The 21,532-nt window shown below is 43.3% G+C and overlaps 1 protein-coding gene across 1 annotated transcript; it reads left to right on the top strand.

Annotated features, from left to right (window-relative positions):
- Positions 1-1,921: 1,921 nt before the first annotated feature.
- Positions 1,922-21,307, top strand: LOC108796537 (kelch-like protein 7; the record flags this gene model as incomplete). Its single annotated transcript, XM_018568031.1, has 6 exons — positions 1,922-2,191; positions 14,465-14,567; positions 16,715-16,762; positions 16,847-16,940; positions 17,930-18,054; positions 21,132-21,307. Coding segments are annotated over exons 1-6 (669 nt in total), but the record flags the coding sequence as incomplete, so codon positions are not given.
- Between the last annotated feature and the right edge of the window lie 225 nt (positions 21,308-21,532).

Raw genomic sequence — 21,532 nt, 5'->3', positions numbered from 1 at the left:
GCTTCAATCTGATTGTACAATCTACTTTAGATCTACTTTAGATCTGCCAACAACTGTGTAGTACAAGTACTTGCCTGATAGGATGCAGATTGGTTAGATGAGGCCGGTCCTCATATTACATTGTTTTGGTAAATGTAAAGTTGATTCTGCAAGTATTGTCCAGTCAGTTTGTAAGGTGTATGGTGATCCTATGTGGTAGAGGAAAAGGATATATTACTTATTCCCCTGGCTGCCGGTGTTCTATCGAAAGTTCCAACTCCTCAAGTTCTCCAACCATCTGACTTCCGGTTTAGTTAGAAGTGAGAGGTTTGGCCGAGAAGGCTGTACTGCACGTTCAGTTGCTCAGCCGCTGCGAGTGCTGAGTTAGCAAACCGAGGCTGACCGCTTTGCTACAAGTCAGCGCTCAGCATTGCTAACTTAGCACTCGCAGCAGAAGTGAATGTGGATGCATGTGTGGATGAGTGCTGAGTGTGACGGAGAAGGTGGGCACAGAGCACCAGTGGCCATTTTAACTGTGGGCACACCTGGCAGCGCTGGAGAAAGGTGCCTGAACCCCGATGGAGGAAATCAATTCAGTGGGGGAACTTACAATTGAATGTTTTGGTGGACAAGAACACAAAATATTTGTTGGAAAATGTTATTTATTAGTCACAAATATTGTCCTCCGCCATTTTGCTTAGCACTGTACAGCTTCACTGAAGCTGCTGCAGCGAACTGAAGTGCTACAGAACAGCTACTCAATGCTTGGCTAGGGAACTGAACACGCCTCTGGACCAGGGATAGGAAACCTTGGCATTTCAGTTTTTGTGGAACTACAAGGCCCATGAGGCATTTCAAGACTCTGACAGGCACAGGCATGACTCCAAGTAACAGAGCATGATGGAATTTGTGATTTTACTACAGCTGGGCAAACAGAGCTGGGCAACCAGCTGTGGCGAAACTACTCAGTCTGGTCTTGGTCTGTTTAGTAACCACCTCCAAATGCTATCACACAGTAACTTGTTAGCTCCTGTGTGACAGCAATAAAGTAAGGTGAAAAAAAAATGATAAAAAAATTATGACATAAATAAAAATAAGTAAGAAATAATAAGTAATAATAATTACATTAAAAAAGAAAAGTAAACAATAGTAAGAAAAATATAAAAAAAGAAAATAATTATAAATAAAAAATTATAGGATAAAAAATTATATATATAAAAAAAAGTAAAAGATGACAAGATAAATAAAAATGTAAAAAGTAAAAAAATAAATAAAAAAAAGTAAAAAGTGATAAAAAAGTAAAAAAAAAAGGTGGCTTCCTTAATGGGAGTTCTGGTATCGGTATTAGGTATGGGCGTGTACCAAACGAAATCGGTACTCGATACCAAAAAACGGTATTGGTGCATCCCTAGTTTTTATCCTGCCTGGAGTGGAACTTTAAAGTAACGCATAATAATGAGTTATACCGTGCGTTATCACAATAATGAATGTATTGCACCATAACAGGAAAGTGCGAATGGGGAATAAATCGGCCAGAATCGGACCGGAATGCACTGTATGTGGTGTGAATGTACCACATTTAAAGCAAAGGTTAAATATATAGCTTTATGTTCATCATAAGATGTTTGTAATCCCTTAGTACAGTCTCTATCACCTCCCTGTCTGCACTCCAGTTGGAATATGACTTCTGCACAGGCTCTTTATTAGGACATGAATGAACCATAAACTACTTTTTTTTTTTGTTTGAAAAATATTAACCAAACTACTATACAATGTAAATCTGCTGGGAGCCGAATTCACTATGACTCCCATCCCCACACTTACACCCAGCACAGCTCTTAGACAAGCCCCTGACGTCACTGGGCGGAGAGAAGAGCAATGCGCCGTCGCAGCCAGCCAGCCAATCAAAGCACCCAAAGCTCAGGACCTCGTCATCGGCAGCCAATAGCAGCGCGGAGCTGGCCGTGCCGAGTGAGTGGAGCCTTGGTGCTGCCGCCGGGTCGTGTGTTTTTGTTGTTGTTTACGGTGGAGGGCCGCTGTGTGATCCGGTGGGGAAGCGGGGCGGGGCTGAGGGCGGAAACGGAGGAGAATGGCAGCGCAGGGCGCCGAGAAAACCAGTAGCAAGAAGAAAACCGAGAAGAAATTCGCCGCCAGGGAGGAAGCCAAGCTGCTGGCCAGCTTTATGGGAGTGATGAATGTCATGAGGAAGCAGGTAACCTGTGTGCAGAACTACACTCATCAATGGCCGGTGCGTCCCCGTGGTACTACAACACACACAGGCCGACACCTCAGAACTGTTCACTGACCTTCTTATCAGAATCTGCTCATATCCATGGCACAGCTATGTGCATTAAAGTACAACTCAACACAAAATATATAAATAAGGGGGGTTATAACCCCTGACAGCTATTTCTCTGCCAGCTATGTCCCATTGGGGAGATTTCCCTTCACTTCCTGTCACATAGCCACAACAGGAAGTGAGAGGAAATCCTCCAAAGTTAGGTCATTCCCGGGTGGCCACCAGTAGTGACAGGCCTAGGCTAGGTGTGATTCCAGTCTGCTCAAACAGTGACTGGCACCCTCTCGCCTGGCCCAATAGGGTTGCCGGGGGGATTGGGGGTGGGATTGGATTCCCCACCTGCATTTATATGTCTCAAAAGGGGCGGAGAATGCCCCCACTGATTGGCCTGGGAGGAGGGGGTGGCGGTCATTGTTTTCAGTGGGCGGGGTCAAACTGAGTTCACACCGAGCCCAGCCTGATCACAGGTCACTAGAACCAGCTTCCCCAATTGGAGGATTTCCCATCTATTCCTGTGCGAGTGACAACCCAAAGTTTTTGATTTACTTTCAGTGATAGCGATCACCAGGACAAATAAAGATAATTAATCTCCCTAATGGGGACACAGACAACAAGAAGAACCTGATGGGGGTTCAAATCCCTCTCCATTCTATTCCAAACTAAAAAAAAGAAGTTTTGGTTTTATTAATACTTTACATCCCGCTCACACTATGTGATGTGGGAACGCATGCGAATGTGCGTTGGTGCATGTTTTGCTGGATGCGCAACAAACACGGCACAGTAGCTCATGCAGTGTTTTCAGCCCCATGCGTCCTGGTTTTTTTCACGCGCATTTTACTGGCTGCATTTGGGGTGTCATTATCAAGTAATGGCACTGCAAGCAGCACACACGTTTTAAGCACACGTCAAAGCTCGAAGGGGTGAGCGGGGACTTGCACGCAGTAAAGGCCGTGTTTTATGGCATGTCAATGGACAACAAGGTATGCCGTAGTGCCATTTATTATATAGATGGGAACCCAGCACACAAATACAGTGGCAGCTGATGGACCGGCATTGCAGTGGATCACAACATAAACTATATTACCAAAAGTATTGGAACACCCCTCCAAATCATTGGATTCAGGGGTTCTGTGAAATGTCCTGGCTACTAAATATTCCACGGTCACCTGTTATTGGTATTATAACAAAGTGGAAGCAACCGGGAACAACAGCAACTTACCCACAAAGTGGTAGGCCACGTAAAATGACAGAGCGGGGTCAGCTCATGCTGAAGCGCACATTGCGCAGAAGTTGCCAACTGTCTGCAGAGTCAATAGCTACAGACCTCCAAACTTTGTGTGGCCTTCAGATTGGCACAGCAACAGTGTGTAGAGAGCTTCATGGAATGGGTTTTGTTGACGGAATCCCAGCATATATATCGAGACGAGGCAATGGTATATTTGAAAAGATTTACATTTGTTTTATTCGTGCACGGGAAAACTCAATACAGACAATCCAATAAGTTCGGACTTGTTCCTCACTTAGGCTGGGTTCACACCTAGGCGTATTACGCATGCACGTCTGTCGCGCGACCGTCACGCGGTTTTTTACCGCGATTCGCGGTTAAAAAATCGCGCGACCGTCGCGCGATTCCGAAGGCTACTTGGCTGTATCCCAATCCAAAATGGCCCAAAGAAGTACATGTACTTCTTTGGGCGTAGGCCGTTTTGTAGGGCGTTCAGACGGGCTGAAATACGGAAAGGTGTGAACCATACCCATAGAAAACAATGGGATTTTCAAGTTTGTAAGTTTTGTAGAGCGTTCATAGAGCTGTGCATCATGAGGTTCCAAACAGGGCGCAGGCTCCACCTTTCTCAGCTAAAAGCATATCAAGTGCCATTCTATTCTGCCACGCTACCAGTGACGTGGCATCCAGCTGTTCAGCGAGACCCTTAACTGCATCCCTAGTGTAGCCGACAAATCGCTGCTGATTAAAATATATATAGTTAATCCAGTCTATATTTTGTTAATTGTTATCATAGGGATTAATGACTCAAACCCTGCAGAAATTTGATTTCTTGCTTTAAATTCATCCGGCACTCCCCGTGGTACACCAATAGCATCAATATAAACTCTATTATCAAAACTTCCTTGGGGAATTGCTCTTTTACTCCTGTAATGATCTTTCCGGTGTCTGATTAACATTTTATTAATACCTTCTCCTCCTTGTCCGGACAATATCAGAAATGGTTGTATTAATTTCACCAGGGCACAAGTACCTGACCATGTTTTCCATAAGGTGGGTACCATCTCCGCATATCCACCATATGTCTGCTAGGGATAAAGTTTGATTAGAAAACATATTAGGTTTGCACGTGCCGCTGGATGACACTTGGTGGGTCAGGTCACAATATCTGAAAGACAACCCTGGGTTCATTGTGTTGTTCAAACAGACATAATTACCCTTAAATACTGTTACTCCGGTGGGTTTGGATTTCATGGTGGTTCTGGGAAAAAGAGCATTTTCATATTCACACCCAGAAAGTGTTATGTTAGTTTGCATCAAAGATAATATACATGTCAGGTTTACTTCTTGTGGTATGGGAACTGTAGCAAGAGCCGGTCTGGCTCCTGCACATACTATACAATCAGATTTGTTAGCCTGTCTGGTAGTATAATTTACCCATTGTAACCATTCATTCTTATCTGTATAACCCGTTTCAATGGCCCAGAGATCCTCTGTGGTTAGTACATGGCCTTGTATGGTGTTCTCGGTACTGGGTGTGACAGTGATGTTCATGACATCACTATTATTACTAATAGGTGGTGTTATTTTATATAGAACATAGCCCAAGGGTCCTCCCCCTTGACAGTTATTCCCATTTTATATGTGTGTGTGTGTGTGTGTGTGTCTGTTTGGGATTTTTTAAAGTTACCGCAATCTGTCCTGTTTTATTTATTGTAGTTCACATACTAAGCAATGCAGCAGGTAGTCCCCATATCCAATTTTTCCCTGTTTCAAATTTGATTTTAGCCAGTTTATTCTTTAGAATGCTGTTATGGCGTTCCACTAGGCCTGCTGATTGTGGGTGATAGGAACAATGATTTGTTACTTGTATTTTAAGACTTTGGGTAAGGTTTTCTATTACTTCATTGACAAAATGTGATCCATTGTCACTATATACCTTTTCTGGTATCCCGAACCGTGGTATAATTTCCCTGGCTAGACACTTTGCTACTGTAATACTGTCAGCCTTGGTTGTGGGGAAAGCTTCTACCCATTTAGAGAACATATCCACAATAACCAAACCGTATTTCTTACCTTCTGCTGGTGTTAATTCGATAAAGTCCATACAAATATTCTGGAAAGGGTATTGCGGTTGTGGGAATGTACCCTTGGGGACCTTTAGGGACTTACCAGGGTTGATAGCAGCACAAGTAGAACAGTGTATACAAAATTTTTAAAGTAAGTTTGTATCCCCGGTGCTTCAAACCTGCTCAGAATAGTCTGGACCATCCCTCCTGTTGACACATGTGTGATACCATGTGTCACCAAAGCTGCTAATCTGTAGAGGGACCTGGGAAGCACTGGTTTATCACCTCGCCATATTCCTTCATTGTCCTGCGTGTACCCTTTGCGCGCCCACTGTTGTTGTTCAATGTGAGGGGCATTACCTTGCATTTCTTTCAAAATGTCATGTGTTATAGCTAATGCCTCTTTTAGGCATATAGTCTGTGGTCTGCCTTGGGCAGCCTGTTTGGCTGCTTCATCTGCCTTCCTGTTTCCTATAGAAACCTCATCCTGTCCAGTAGTATGTGTCAGTAATATCACAATTAGTGTTCGTCCTAATTGGGTTTTAAAGAATCCTGGTTTGAGTATAGCCCACCTGTCCCTGTCTAAATTTGCCATCCCTATGAACCTTTATCCCAGGGTTGATTTGTTCACCGGTTTGAGACGAGTGCTCCTATTGAGTTCCACTCCCCTTTGTAGCCGGACTTTCAACTGGTTGGGGTTCAGTGGATGTTCCCTGCTCTGTCCCTTCGCTTACGGTGGCTATCTTACAGTGTGTAATATGTACCCAGGATTTCTTCTCCTTAACTCGTATAGCTGTGGGGGTGGATATTAGAACTTGATACGGGCCCTCCCATCTAGGGGCACACCATGCTTTTCGCTTAATTACCTTTATCCATACCCAATCTCCTGGTTTGAGGACGTGGTCTGTCTCTCTGGTTATATCTGGGGGTCTCTGATACTTTGCTCTGGTCTCTAGTGCTGCTCGTAGGTATTCTGCTAATTCCCACTCCTCCGGATCTTTGTCTGAAACATCAAGGTCAGGTATTCTAAATTGTCTGCCATACAGTATTTCATACGGGCTTAATCCTGTTCTATTTATTGTAATTCTCATACTAAGCAATGCAGCAGGTAATCCCCATATCCAATTTTTCCCTGTTTCAAATTTGATTTTAGCCAGTTTATTCTTTAGAATGCCGTTATGGCGTTCCACTAGGCCTGCTGATTGTGGGTGATAGGAACAATGATGTTTTACTTGTATTTTAAGACTTTGGGTAAGGTTTTCTATTACTTCATTGACAAAATGTGATCCATTGTCACTATATACCTTTTCTGGTATCCCGAACCGTGGTATAATTTCCCTGGCTAGACACTTTGCTACTGTAATACTGTCAGCCTTGGTTGTGGGGAAAGCTTCTACCCATTTAGAGAACATATCCACAATAACCAAACAGTATTTCTTACCTTCCGCTGGTGTTAATTCGATAAAGTCCATACAAATATTCTGGAAAGGGTATTTTGGTTGTGGGAATGTACCCTTGGGGACCTTTAGGGACTTACCAGGGTTGATAGCAGCACAAGTAGAACAGTGTATACAAATTTTTTAAAGTAAGTTTGTATCCCCGGTGCTTCAAACCTGCTCAGAATAGTCTGGACCATCCCTCCTGTTGACACATGTGTGATACCATGTGTCACCAAAGCTGCTAATCTGTAGAGGGACCTGGGAAGCACTGGTTTATCACCTTGCCATATTCCTTCATTGTCCTGCGTGTACCCTTTGCGCGCCCACTGTTGTTGTTCAGTGTGAGGGGCATTACCTTGCATTTCTTTCAAAATGTCATGTGTTATAGCTAATGCCTCTTTTAGGCATATAGTCTGTGGTCTGCCTTGGGCAGCCTGTTTGGCTGCTTCATCTGCCTTCCTGTTTCCTATAGAAACCTCATCCTGTCCAGTAGTATGTGCTGCACATTTACAGATTGCCAGCTGTGCGGGTAGAACTATACTTTGTAGTAAATCAATTAGTAACTGTTTGTGTTTAACTGGCTTGCCTGTAGCCGTTACCATCCCCCTCCTTTTCCATTGTGCAGCAAAAGTATGTGTCGTGGAGAAGGCATACTGTCTATCTGTGTATATTGTTACCTTCTTGCCTGTACCTAATATACATGCTCGTGTCAGGGCTATTAGTTCTGCCATTGGTGTGGATAAAGGTTTGTGAGAACCGACCTGTTGGGGTTTCAGACCCCCCCTGTGCATGGTATTTGGCACATGTGGGGCATGTCATACAAAAAAAGTTTTTTTAGTAGTGTACAAAGCCATATACTGTGAACACTCTCATTTATCTCTACCATCCCTCCTCTTGAGACAAGGCTTTGCCCATGGCTCAATAATACTGTATACCCATACAATGATTTGGGGAGGATTGGCTTACTCTCAATGCTGATGTATGTGCCCTGGTCTTGTGTGCCCCCCCCCTCTTGTGCCAGCTATCTTTTCTCATGTGCTGATGCTTGCTTTTGCATGTCTTGTAACTTCTCTTTAGTTAGACTGTGTCATGATGAGACACTTCACTCAAACAGTCATTACAATCTGTGACAGGAAGGGAAGGGGGGTCTTAGACATAAGCTGCAGCTGTACATGTGTGGTTAAAAAGTTATACTCTGTGACAGGGGGGGGAAGGGGGGTCTTGGGCGCTGCTTGTTATGCTCTGTGCCAGTAATTGAAAATACGCAGCCTAGGTTCTCTGTTTGGCAAGCAGATTAAAAGCATTTGCAGATTCATTGATAATAATTTCTAATACAGCTTGTAACACACACGTTAGTAATATATAAATTTAAACATATTAATCAGTTCATCAATACAACAAATAACATTCACAGTTTCCATGGCCAAGCAGCTGCATCCAAGCCTTACATCACCAAGTGCAATGCAAAGCGTCGGATACTGTGGTGAAACGCACGCCACCCCTGGACTCTAGAGAAGTGGAGACGTGTTCTCTGGAGTGACGAATCACGCTTCTCTGGCAATCCGATGGAAGTGTCTGGGTTTGGCGTTTACCAGGACAACAGTACTTGCCTGACCGCATTGTGCCAAGTGTAAAGTTTGGTGGAGGGGGGATTATGGTGTGGGGTTGTTGTTCAGGGGTTGGGCTTGGCCCCTTAGTTCAAGTGAAGGGAACTCTTAAGGCATCAGCATACCAAGACATTTTGGACAATTTCATGCTTCCAACTTTGTGGGAACAGTTTGGGGATAGCCCCTTCCGGTTCCAACATGACTGCGCACCATGACACAAAGCAAGGTCTATAAAGACATGGATGAGGGAGTTTGGGGTGGAGGAACTTGACTGGCCTGCACAGAGTCCTACCTGACCCGATAGAACACCTTTGGAATGAATTCGAGCAGAGACTGCGAGCCCGGCCTTCTCCTCCAACATCAGTACCTGACCTCACAACTGCGCTTCTGGAAGAATGGTCAAACATTGCCATAGACACACTCCTAAACCTTGTGGACGCCTTCCCAGAAGAGTTGAAGCTGTTATAGCTGCAAAGGGCGGGCCAACCCAATATTGAACCCTACAGACTAAGACTGGGATTCCATTAAAGTTCATGTAAAGGCAAGCGTCCCAATACTTTTGGCAATATAGTGTATATAGTGTTGGTTTCATTGAACTTTAAGGAAAAGCAAAACCCTTGTTTTAGCTTTGGAAAGGGTGATGAGGGGTTAGAACCTTGTCAGGTATTTATTGCTATCTGTGTATTTGTTAGGAAGATTCACTCTAATTGTTCTTATCCCCTTTGACAACAGGAGTGAGGGGAGATCCAAGATTTTTAGTTGCCACCAGAACAGGAATAGAAGGGAAATCTTCCAATGGGGACAATTCCCATGACAACTGGGGATCTCCCTCACATTGTAAATATATCCTCTCACTTCCTGTTGAGTTTACAAGGCAGGAAGTGAAGGGGAATCTCCATAATGAGAAACAGAAAAAAAAACCCGACAGTGGGTTTATCCGTCTTCTAATCTATCCAAAATTTTAAAAAAGAGCTTTAGCTGCAGGCAGAGGGATACAGATGAGGAAACCTGGAGAAAAACACTTTATCTGTATTTGTGTTCTGTATCGGTGACTTCGGGCACCGATTTAAAAAGCTATGGCCACACTGCTGCTTTCAAAAGAAAAGAATACTCATCTTATGCCTTCCATATGTGCCTGCAGAGCCATGAAACAAGTTAAAGAGGAACCTCACCCGTATCTTTAAAATGACAACAACGGCACCATTAGAAATGTTTAGTAATGGCAATCTACAAACACATACTTCTAGGTAATCGCTGGCTTTGTAGTCTGTGCATACCTCATTTCTCTTTACTATCCATTCTTTGTAGAACGGCTGTTTTTACTAAGGGCTGGTTACCAGCTCTCCCTTTACTTCCTGGAACTCTGGCACATGTGACTAGGACACGTGGCCATGCACATCATCTCAGGGGAGGAAATTGCCTTTTCCTAAGATCTCGTGAGATTCTGCAGATTACAGATGAGATTTCCCAGCAATGTTCTGTGATGTAACCTTCCCAGGATGCATCTCAGGCACAGGCTTGCATCACTAATGCCTAAGAGGACCAGGAAGTAAAAGAAAAACATGTTTCTTCAACTAGTGAAAGTCAGATGATTTCATATCAGCACGCAGAGTTATGTTCTGCGCTGATGTTTAGTGACAGGGGGTAAAGGTCCACTTTAAGAGTGACAGGAGGAGAAAACGTGTCACATGACTTTGACATGGCTCTGCGCCTATCCCATAGTGTCCTGTGCAGCATTTCTAATGGCACCACAGGATCCACACGGCACTGCACATTTTATCCAATAATTGTGAAGTTTTAAGTAAATATTTCAATGACCTGCAGATAGTGCTATTCTCCATTATAAACAGATCCCTGTGTATGAAAGGAAGCAGCCAGCCACAGGTTTTCACTAAGACCCAACAGCAGTCACAACCAAGTCTTGGATAGAGTGGGGAAAGGGTAAAACCCCTGCCAGGGTTCTAGTGCTTTCTTTCAATACATTGGGGAGTTTTCTCTCATGTTTTATACTTGAGGGGGAAATGAGAGGAACGGGTGTCAGCAATGAGGGGAACGGGTGTCGGCAATGAGAGGAACGGGTGTCAGCAATGAGGGGAACGGGTGTCAGCAATGAGGGGAACGGGTGTCGGCAATGAGAGGAACGGGTGTCGGCAATGAGGGGAACGGGTGTCGGCAATGAGGGTAACGGGTGTCGGCAATGAGGGTAACGGGTGTCGGCAATGAGGGTAACGGGTGTCGGCAATGAGGGGAACGGGTGTCGGCAATGAGGGGAACGGGTGTCGGCAATGAGGAGAACGGGTGTAGGCAATGAGAGGAACGGGTGTCGTCAATGAGGGGAACGTTTGTCGTCAATGAGGGGAACGTTTGTCGGCAATGAGGGGAACGGGTGTCGGCAATGAGGGGAACGGGTGTCCCCAAAATAAAGAGGACATTGAAGATACTTCCAACATCCAATATATATATACATATATAACGATCTCCAATGGATCCATTCACACCTTGCGTTTAGATGCTTTTATCTGCAGCATGTTTTGCTGCGTTTAGGAAAAATAGAAGTCAGGTGCGTTTAGGAATTGATGTGAGCTTCTAAACGCACCAAAACGTATGTAATGCAAGACGCGTTTATTTCTTGAAATCTCATTGTCTACTTCGATGGACAAAGGACAGATGCATGTAAACGTATATGTGTGCACGTCATTTTTAACATCTAGAAGCATAAACAAAGCATCTAGACTGACAGATCTCTGCATATAAACACACGAGGCCAGTGTGAATGAGGACTGGAAAGGAGCTTTACCCACCAATTTAATGTCTCCCAAAACAGTTCCTTGCAAGGCATGCCGACTGTCAAGGTTGTCAGTTTGCTTATTTCAGCTCTCAACCAAACATTGAAGCCCTCAAATGTCTGGTGTCACAACTCATTATGATTGTTACAAATTCTAATAATCATACTAAATTTTCTACACTGTCCAATCATTGCGCTTCATCAGACACAATTGTACATTGCTAAACGTTCAAATGTGCGTTTAGTTCTAAATAAGCTGCAGTGGTATACACAGCTGGACTAAGATGGTCAGAGTCAGTTCTGGAATCCGTTTTTTAGGCCCCATTTACACCAAGGCGTTTTTTTCCCACGCTGAAACGCATGCAACATAAAATCCCATGTATTCCTATGGGGATTGTTCACGCTGAATTGCACAACAAAAAACACCTGGTGTTTGAAATAGTCCATGGGCTTTTTTTGTGCTGCTTATCAGCCCATTTTTCTCCATAGACTTCAATGTAAACGCGCTAATCAGTGCATTTTTTTTTAGCACATTTTTGCAGCGGATACTTCTTTTCATTGGACAACTGTAAAACGAGCTGCAACCACGTCTTAAAACGAGATTGCTTATAAACAGAAGACGCCTGTGAAACGCGCATGGAAAATGCTGTCGCTCTGGTGTGAATGGGGTCTAAGTGTGTAGTGGTAGTGTGAAAAAAGTCCATAAAAATCATGTAATGCAAACTAACCATTCATAGAGGAGAGTGTATCAGAACTGGAGCAAAGGGAATCTGGAGCAGTTGTCCATGGCAACCAATCAGCTTCTCTCTTTTATCTCGCAGATTAACTGAACAAAAACTGAAGAGAGAAGCTGATTGGTTGCTATAGGCAGCTGTTACAGATTCTGTCTGCTCCAGTTATGATAAATTTCCCCCGTAGTAGGTACAGTTGTGCTCAGAAGTTTACATAGGCCGGGCAGAATTTGTAAAATGTAAGCCATCTTTATTGCACTAATGCCAAAATACCCCAAACAGCATCTAGAGAAGCCTCAAAATAATTTAGAGTGATGGGACCAAATTGATCTTAATGGTCACAGCAATAAACACTGTGTTTGGAGAGTAGTCAACAAGGCCTATGAAGAGAAGCGCACAAGACCTACCGTGAAGCATGGCGATGGATCTCTCCTTTTTGGGGGCAGGTGTGATATACAGTGCGAACCACCAAGGGGAGTTCACAAACACACAGTTCACGCTAGACAACCAAAAGATTTACCAGACCTGGAGGCATTTTGTCAAGAAAAAGGTGCAGCGTTACCACATGAGAAAGTAAAGGGCCTCATTCACAACAGTCACAAAAGATTGTAAGTGGTCATTGATGCTGAGGGGGATATACAATATTAAGAACTAAGGGTATGCTCCCAGCGTGATGGAGCCAGTGGGATACAACTCTCTTTTTCTACCATCTTGTTCTCTTTCCTTCTCCTTACTACTTTCCTGTTTCTACAGGTGAGATGTAGGCCCCGAATGTCCCACCTCACAATCCAAATCCTGATGTAGACTTTGCCAAATTTACCCACTTGAAGCTTGCAGAATCCTGAGCCTACATGTTGCCTTTATCGTCCCAACCATATACTCTACGGTTCTACGGCACCAGGGTTCCATACCACTTGGGGATACCGACATTGATAATCAACAGAAGTGTATTGTCACATCTTTTATTATGTAGAGGGCGGGTGGGAGCCAGCGGCTGGCCTCCTAACTTTGATATGCACATCACTGTCTATATCTTGTATTTGTCTTTTTTTTTTTTTTTATTGAGATCTGAAAACTTTCATAGAGTCTTTATTAAGACAAAGGAACTAAGAGTATGCAAACTTTACAAGTTACAACAAGACCAGTTTATAATGTCCTAGATATAGATGTGTGGTGTGTTTAATGGTTATGTTATTCTGCAATGTTTCATTTGATTCAAATGAAGAGATGCGTTTGGTCTGAACTTATGTTTTCTTAAACAAATGGTTCACATCTAACATTTTCTGCCAGGGGGTATGCAATCTTGTGAGCACCATTGTACACTTCCTTGCCAAAAAAAAGTCACACACTCTAATATTTAATTGGACCGCCTTCAGCTTTAATTTTGGTACACATTCGCTGTTGTATAGTTTCGATAAGTTTATGCGATGTCACAACATTTATTTCTGTCCAGAGTTGTTTTCATTTTTTACCAAGATCTTGTAGTGATGAAGGGAGAGTCAGACAACTGCAAAATGTCTTCTCCAGCACAATCTTCTCAATGGGATTAAAGGAGAACTATGGGGTCAGGGCTTTTCCCCATAGTTCTCCTTAGGGTAACGGGAGGACACAAACTAGCGTCCTCCCGTCACCCAACGCTCACTATACCGAGAGCTACAGCTCGCAGTATACCGAGACGCCGGAGCGGATCCCGACATTACTGTAGAGATCCACCCAGCTGTGTGAGTGACAGCTGGCTCTGCCTATCTAGAGGCAGAGCCAGCTGTACCAGCCCCCTCCCCCGTCCGTTCCTCCAGTCAGCGCTGGCGGATCGGGGAGGGGGGGAATCCCAGGTCGGCTAGATCGCGGATCGGGGAGGGGGGGAGTCACAGGTCGGCTAGAACTATGAGGCTGAGTGAAAATCACTCGCCTCATAGTTCTCCTTTTAAGGTCTGCGGTGACCAAACCATGTGTGAAAATGATGTCTCATGCTCCCTGAACCATTCTTTGAGCCCGATGAATCCTGGCATTGTCATCTTGGAATATGTACAGAGTGCCATCAGGGAAGAAAAAATACATTGATGGAAAAACCTGGTCATTCAGTATATTCAGGTAGGCAGCTGAGCTCATTTTTTGGGGACATACCGTTGCTGAAACTGGACCCGATCAAATGAAGCAACCCCCCTATAGCTCTGACCTATTTGCTTAGCTAGATCCAAGTGGTGACTTGTTTTGGCCAGGCAGTGTATATTGCAGAATGCTAAGCACATAGAGCCGCGTCTTATAATTCCAGTTTTCTGGCTTCACAATGTCTCATGCTCATGCTCTCTTCTTTTCATTATGCGTTTTAGAAAACCTTGTGTGATGTTATTCTGATGGTGCAAGACAGAAAGATCCCAGCTCATCGCGTGGTTTTGGCAGCTGCCAGTCATTTCTTTAACCTGATGTTTACCAGTAAGTATTTTCTGTGTGTGGCATTGGGCAGATGTATCAATCACTGGGCAAATGATGTCTGCCACTGTTCTCTACACATTTGTAGCATTTCATTGGATTGTCTGTGATGTATGTGTGCAAATTGATGGCTGTGTCATAATACAGTCCACAAAGCCACCTTAAAGGAGTACTGAAGTCACAGCATATACTGTCCTGTTATAACATCAGCATTGTAATAGGAATACATACTAGAGTTGTTTTTGATAATGTAATCAAAGCTTACTTTAAAAAAAAATCCCTTTTATGTAGTGAGTGCTGCCTTCTGTCTGCCCGTCACTTTCACCAACTTCCTGGATTCCCAGTGTGCTTTGTGTCTCTCTCCATGGTGCTTGATGTGATGCAGTTTCAATGTCTCAAGACTACATATCCCATTGGAAGCAATGCACGGTCACAGAATCGCCCACCACCGCGGATCGCGCAGGTGGTGCCATTATTTTCTGAACTTTTTCAAGCAACAGGCCGTTTGCTTACTGGAGCAAAACACTCAGATGTGAGCAGGGCCATAGAAATGAATGGGATTTTTTTTACGGCAGAAAAAGCGCTACAAAACGCTCAGTGTGAACCAGGCCTAAGCGTGTATCTTGTAATCCTAGGAGAGGTTTTCATCATATATTCTAGTCACACGTCTGGGTGGGTTACACACCGGTGAGCTTTGTCAGGTCACTTGTAGGTCAGGCCAACATACAGATGCATCTCCAGAATGAAACTAGCCTGCCCACTGCAGCTGAATCTGCCTGGATGTTTTACCTTCGTAGGTATGTCATTGGGATGTTTTTCTGGCCACATGCGGCCATCGCAATTCTTGGTTGTGTCCCTTATCCTGTTTAAGAATTTAAATTGAACGATCCAGCGGTTCTCTGGTTGGTCAAATAAAGATCTTGAGGAATGTTGAGTAGCCCAAATCAATCTCACTTAGAAGATGATCCTGCAATGTGCTACAGCATCTTCTCCCTAGATTTGAATTACTCAACAATGCCTGGGTTCTCCTCGGCGGGATAGTGACGTGACTTTCTACACTTTTGAAGCCGGGGAAAAGGTAGGTATGGTTTTTTAAGTTTAGTATGGTCCAGTGGCATCACGGGGGGTGCAGCCCGCACCCGGGTGACTTCATTGGATGGATGACACCAAAATGACTGACAATCATTTTGGTGTAGCCCCCTCTGAAAAGTCGGGTACTTGGTCATGGACTGAGAGCCTGACAATGTCAGGAGAGAGGAGGGCACCCGGTGGCATACCTCATCCCACCGGGTAAACGCCCCCTCCTCTCTCTGCCGGCATCCATCACGAAGATGGCTGCCGGCAGGCGTCTATAAGATGACTGCGCGATGACGGCATTGCGTACGCGATGACATCACGACGGGGTGTCACCCGGTCTCCGCTCCGGGTGACACCAGGCCTCGGGACGCCCCTGGTATGGTCTGTCAGCAAGAGGTCAGACACAGTAAAAGAAGGTCCGTTACAAGTAGGTGGAGGCTTTGGCAGACACAAAGGTACCCAAGATTCGCTCAATTGGACTTCCTTTTTATCATTTGATTTTGACCTGCATGCTCTGAGTATCAGTATCAGTATCAGACAGTCAAAACTAGATCACAACAGCTGTGCCACACTTCAAGTTATGCCAATAATGACTTCAGGTTTAGGTCTACTTAAGATGAGCTGTACAAAACCATAGTGATGTTCTGTTGGAGGCTACAATTTACATATTGGACCATGTTTCATGTTATTCCCATATCCAGGGTGTGACATGAAACACGGTGACATCCCCAACCCCATGCGCCCATCCATGAACATCACCACTCTTGCAGTCCATTCATACTTTTTCCTGCCCCTTAGCTGAACGTCCATACCTTATTAATGTGTGTGCATTTTATTACATTTTTTTGCAAAAGCTGGGCTATTCCTTTTAGGTTTTCAGTCGGTTTTCAGGTTTCCCCTTGTCACACATCACAAAAGTTTCTCCCCACCTATTAAATCATGGATGGCCCATACAAATACATATTTATTTTAATAAAAGCAGATATCTATTGCAATCTCCTTTTTTTTTTCATGTTTAAGTCCATTACTGAAAAAGTAGTTTTAGAGCCCTAATACATGATATCCTTTTTCAGCAAATCGACCATCTGGTGCTCTGCGAAAGAACAGACGCTGTAGCAGAAGTATGTGTGGAAGAAGTATGGATTTCTTGAAATTCTGTATTACATTTGCATTTTCATTAGGTTTTTTTTTTTTTCTCTTCGTAGCCAACATGATTGAATCAAAGTCTTTCGAAGTAGAACTTAAAGATGCAGAACCAGACATCATAGAGCAGCTGGTGGAGTTTGCATACACTGCAAGGTATTAATTAAATCTTCTGCTGCCTTTTCGTGGGTTTCTTCCAGTAAGTTGTTTGTGTATTTGTTAGCACAGATTATGATATTTAAAAGAGAACTATGGGGTACCATTTTTATCCCATAGTTCTCTTTAGGGTCACGGAAGGACATATACTAACGTCCTCCCCTAACCCAAAACTCAGTATATAGCGGGCAATGCTGCGAACACAGCAGCCGGGATGGATCCCGACAATACTGTCGAGATCCACCCCGCTAGCTGATTGACAGTGGGCTCTGCTTATCTAGAGGCAGAACCAGCTGTGCCCACCCCCTCCCCTGTTCGTGCCTCCACTGAGCGCTGAAGGATCGGAGAGGGAAGGGAGGAATCCCTGTGGGGAGAGGTGACTGACAGCAGTGCCTGTATGGTAGATTCTCTTAAACTGGCCATACACTAGTAGATTTCCGAACAAAGGATCTTTCTTTACCAACAAAAGGTCTTTCTTTGCCACCTGATAATGCCATCACAGACTTGACGAATCTCAAACGAAATCTTGTTTTATTTTAACATTTGATTTTGGAACGAATGGAGTTTCCCGAATGAGAACCACATCCACTATTAGAATTTAATTTGTTCGAGAAAAATGTTCCATCCTGCTCCTTTGACTTTTTTTGTCACTATGGTCAAAATTGATGATCTATTTGCCCCCATTAACTAATAGAAAGTTGAACGAATGATGTTTCGTATGAAAGTTCTTTCGAAAATCTACTAGCGTATGGTCACCTTTAGACTTTTTTAATGGGACCTTCTACTAATAAATCTGTAGACTTGGAACATGGTGCCAAAAATCTATGAAAAGCTACTTGGCGGTTCGGTTCACATTAGTGCATCTGTCACTGTTTTTGTTTTGCTACAAAATGGCTCTAAAAATATCAAATGCAACAATTTAAAGAATAAATATTTTGTTTTACATTTGTTTGTATACTTTTTTTGTAATTTTTTTTTGTTTTTGTTAGAATTTCAGTGAATAGCAACAATGTGCAATCCCTGTTGGATGCAGCTAATCAATACCAGATAGAGCCTGTCAAAAGAATGTGTGTTGATTTCCTGAAAGAGCAGGTGGATGCATCAAACTGCTTAGGTAAGATGGAAATATTTATTAACATGTATAAAAGGATGAAGTTGTTTCCTTCAAACTGGGAGAGAGGTCCTCCAAGCAATCATGTGCATTATGTGCATACCGTCATTATAATGCACATGCAGTATATTTATTTGATCTGTGTAGTAATGCCTTAAGTGGATTAGAAATCCTGCATCTTTGACTTGGACTGTAAACCTTCTTTAGACGCTGTATGACTTGTGGCATTCCACGTTGCTCTATCATTGGGTAGGAATGCTAAGAATTAGTGATTGGGTGGTTGTGAGTGAATGATAGAAATCACCAGCAACGTCACATATATTGCATAATCCACGCAGGGTCCCTTCATCAGGGCAGAGATGTGACAAATCTCTGTGTCACATCTCACGTCACATCTCTGCCCTGATAAAGGGACCCTGCGTGGTCCCGAAACGTTGGATTATGCGTTATGTGTGACGGTTAGTCCAAATAAATGGACTTTAAAAAAAAAAAATCATTTACGGAGTGCTGGTGATTTATATCATTCATTGACAGTTGTACACGGCACCATCCGTGATTGTCACTGCGAGCACCACTATTTCCACTTGGACCGGAAGCTCTGTAAGGAGTGCAGGTGGACCTACTGTTTTCTGGGTCGTTGTGAGAACTCTTTATGGAGATGCTCGAAAGGATAAGTCCACCCAAAATGGATGATCTAAGTGGTTTGTTGGGCTGTTTCTGGACAGCTTCTTTTATTCAGGACTCATTTGGCTTAGCACAACAGTATGTAGTGCATCAAGGTATTGGACATCTTTCAACACAGTTGTTGAAATACACCTTTTTCTGTATTAATGCAGCCAGAAATAAATTAAATATGATTAGGGCTGCAACCAACTAATCGATAATGAGAATAGTTGTCAACTATTTTCATTATCGATTAGTTGGTTGGATACCCTAGCTCTCTCCTCCACGCTGGGAGGAGGGCACAGCAAGCCGTGGGCGAGTGCAATAGCCAGCCTGCTATTGACTATTCCAATCTGAAATGGCCAATAGCAGAATGGAGCTCAGCAAAGCTGCCCCCCCTACAATCAGCACAAATAAAAACTCCGGTAAAACTGCATGCACAATTTTTTTGCAATCACACTGCACTGGAACGCACAGCATTGTGGTACCGTGCATTCCAGTGCGGGCGATCACACTGTGGGTGGGAGGCGCGTTTGGGGTGCTATTAAAATGACTGGCACTGCAACACACCTCCTGCAGCAGAAACTGTCAGGCCAAAACCAAAAATTACTATTTTTTTGCCACCTTTTTTAAAACATTTAAAAAAAATAATTGTATTGTAGGCAGATTGCGTTTGAATGACACTGCAACTTACCTCCTGTCCTGCAGTGCCCTGCAGCAGAATTTGTAAAGCCGAAACTGATTTTTTTTTTTAAACAATAGTATTTGTAAGCACACGGCGCTTGAATAGCTTCAGTGACAGCCATTCTGTAGCTCAGCGAAGCTAGCCCCCCTACAATCGGCATAAATAAAAATTCCAGTGTGTTTCTTTAGTGCTATGTTTGTGCTGTTTTGTGCCGTAAAAATTAACATTTGTGCTGCTTTTATTTTTAAGATAATAGCAATTGTTTTTTTAAGATGATGACATCACCCAGTCGGCCTTAGAAAAGCCAAAAGACATGATACCGGGCTGGATAGTTAGTGCCACGTTTGTGCCATTTTAAATCTCCTTTAGTTTTCAAGTTATTATCTATTTATTAAAGGTCACCCAGCCCCCCTACAAAAGACATGAAACTTGGCTGGTTGCTTAGTGCCACGTTTGGGCTGTAAAAATTAACATTTGTGCTGATTTTATTTTTAAGATAATAGCAATTGTTTTTTTTCTAAGATGATGACATCACCCAGCCCCCTTTACAACAGCCAAAAGACACAAACCTAGGCTGATTGGTTAGTGCCACATTTGTGCTGGTTTGCACAGTTGAAATCTCCATTCTATCTCCCTTTCGTTTTGGAGTTAGTAACTATTTAGGTCACCCAGCCGTCCTACAACAGCCAAAAGACATGAAACCCAACTGGTTGGTTTGTGCCGTAAAAATTTACATTTGTGCTGCTTTAATTTTTAAGATAACAGCATTTAAAGGTCACCAAAGGTACGCTTTGGTTTTAAGATAATTGCTGTTATCTTAAAAATAAAAGCTGCACAAATGTACATTTTTATGGTACAAACCAGCACAAACATGCTATTAACCAGCCAACCTGGTTCCATGTCTTTTGGCTGTTGTAGGGGGGCTGGGTGACCTTTGGTGACATTTAATAAATAGTTACTAACGCGATAAAGAAAGGAGATAGAATGGCGATTTCAATAGTCCAAACCAGCACAAACATGGCACTAACTAACCAGGCCGGTTTCATGTTTTTTTGCTGTGTTGGGGGGCTGGGTGATGTCATCATCTTAAAAAAACTAAACAAATGCTATTATCTTAAAAATAAAAGCAGCACAAATGTTAATTTTTACGGCACAAAACAGCACAAACATAGCACTAAAGAAACACGCTGGAATTTTTATTTGTGCCGATTGTAGGGGGACTAGCTTCGCTGAGCTGCAGAATGGGTATTGCACCAGCCCACTACCTGCTGTATTTACATTCAGCTGCCGTCTGCGCAATCTTGCCACTGGCAACTGTCATTCCCTGGCTGAAGCTATTCAAGTGCCATGTGCTTACAAATACTATTATTAAAAACAATAATTATAAAAGGTGGGAAAAAAGTAGTTTTCAGTTTCGGCCTGACAAATTCTGCTGCGGGAGGTGTGTTGCAGTGCCAGTCATTTTAATGGCACCCCAAACATGCCTCCTACCCACACTGTGATCACTCGCACTGGAATGCACGGTAGCGCAATGCCGTGCGTTCTTGTGAAGTGCGATTGCAAAAATTGTGCATGCAGTTTTATTCTGAAGTAAACTTTATGTTTGTAACACGGCATTTGTGTATTTTATTTTAAATTAAGAGTGGTATTTAATTACTTTTTATCTGATCGAAAAAATAATCGTCCAACTAACCGACTAACTATGATCAGTTTTGTCTCATTGTGCTTCCAGGCATTAGTGTGCTAGCAGAATGTCTTGATTGCCCAGAATTGAAAGCTACAGCAGATGACTTTATTCATCAACATTTCACTGAAGTTTACAAGACAGACGAGTTTCTGCAGCTTGATGTGAAACGCGTCACCCACCTTTTAAACCAAGACACTCTGACTGTCCGTGCTGAAGACCAGGTATAGCTTTATTTCATGATGTGCATCTATAAAGGATTCCTGGTAGCGCTAGGGCAGTGTTTGCGTGCTTGCTGAGACTTTTTCATTCATATTATGAGACATGTCTCCGAGCACTGGGCCTTTGAGAGGGCAGTTATGCACCTGATGTGTTTTTGTGTTCATTTTCCTCAAATCATCAGCAACTGTCACTATTCTGACTCCGATCGTTGTGATAGCGAAATATAT

This window comes from Nanorana parkeri, unplaced genomic scaffold, assembly GCF_000935625.1.
Source record: "Nanorana parkeri isolate BGI_ZX_2015 unplaced genomic scaffold, ASM93562v1 scaffold1128, whole genome shotgun sequence".
Lineage (NCBI taxonomy): Eukaryota > Metazoa > Chordata > Amphibia > Anura > Dicroglossidae > Nanorana > Nanorana parkeri.
The sequence above is the reverse complement of the archived record's forward strand: the minus strand, read 5'-3'. Positions and strand labels throughout refer to the sequence as shown.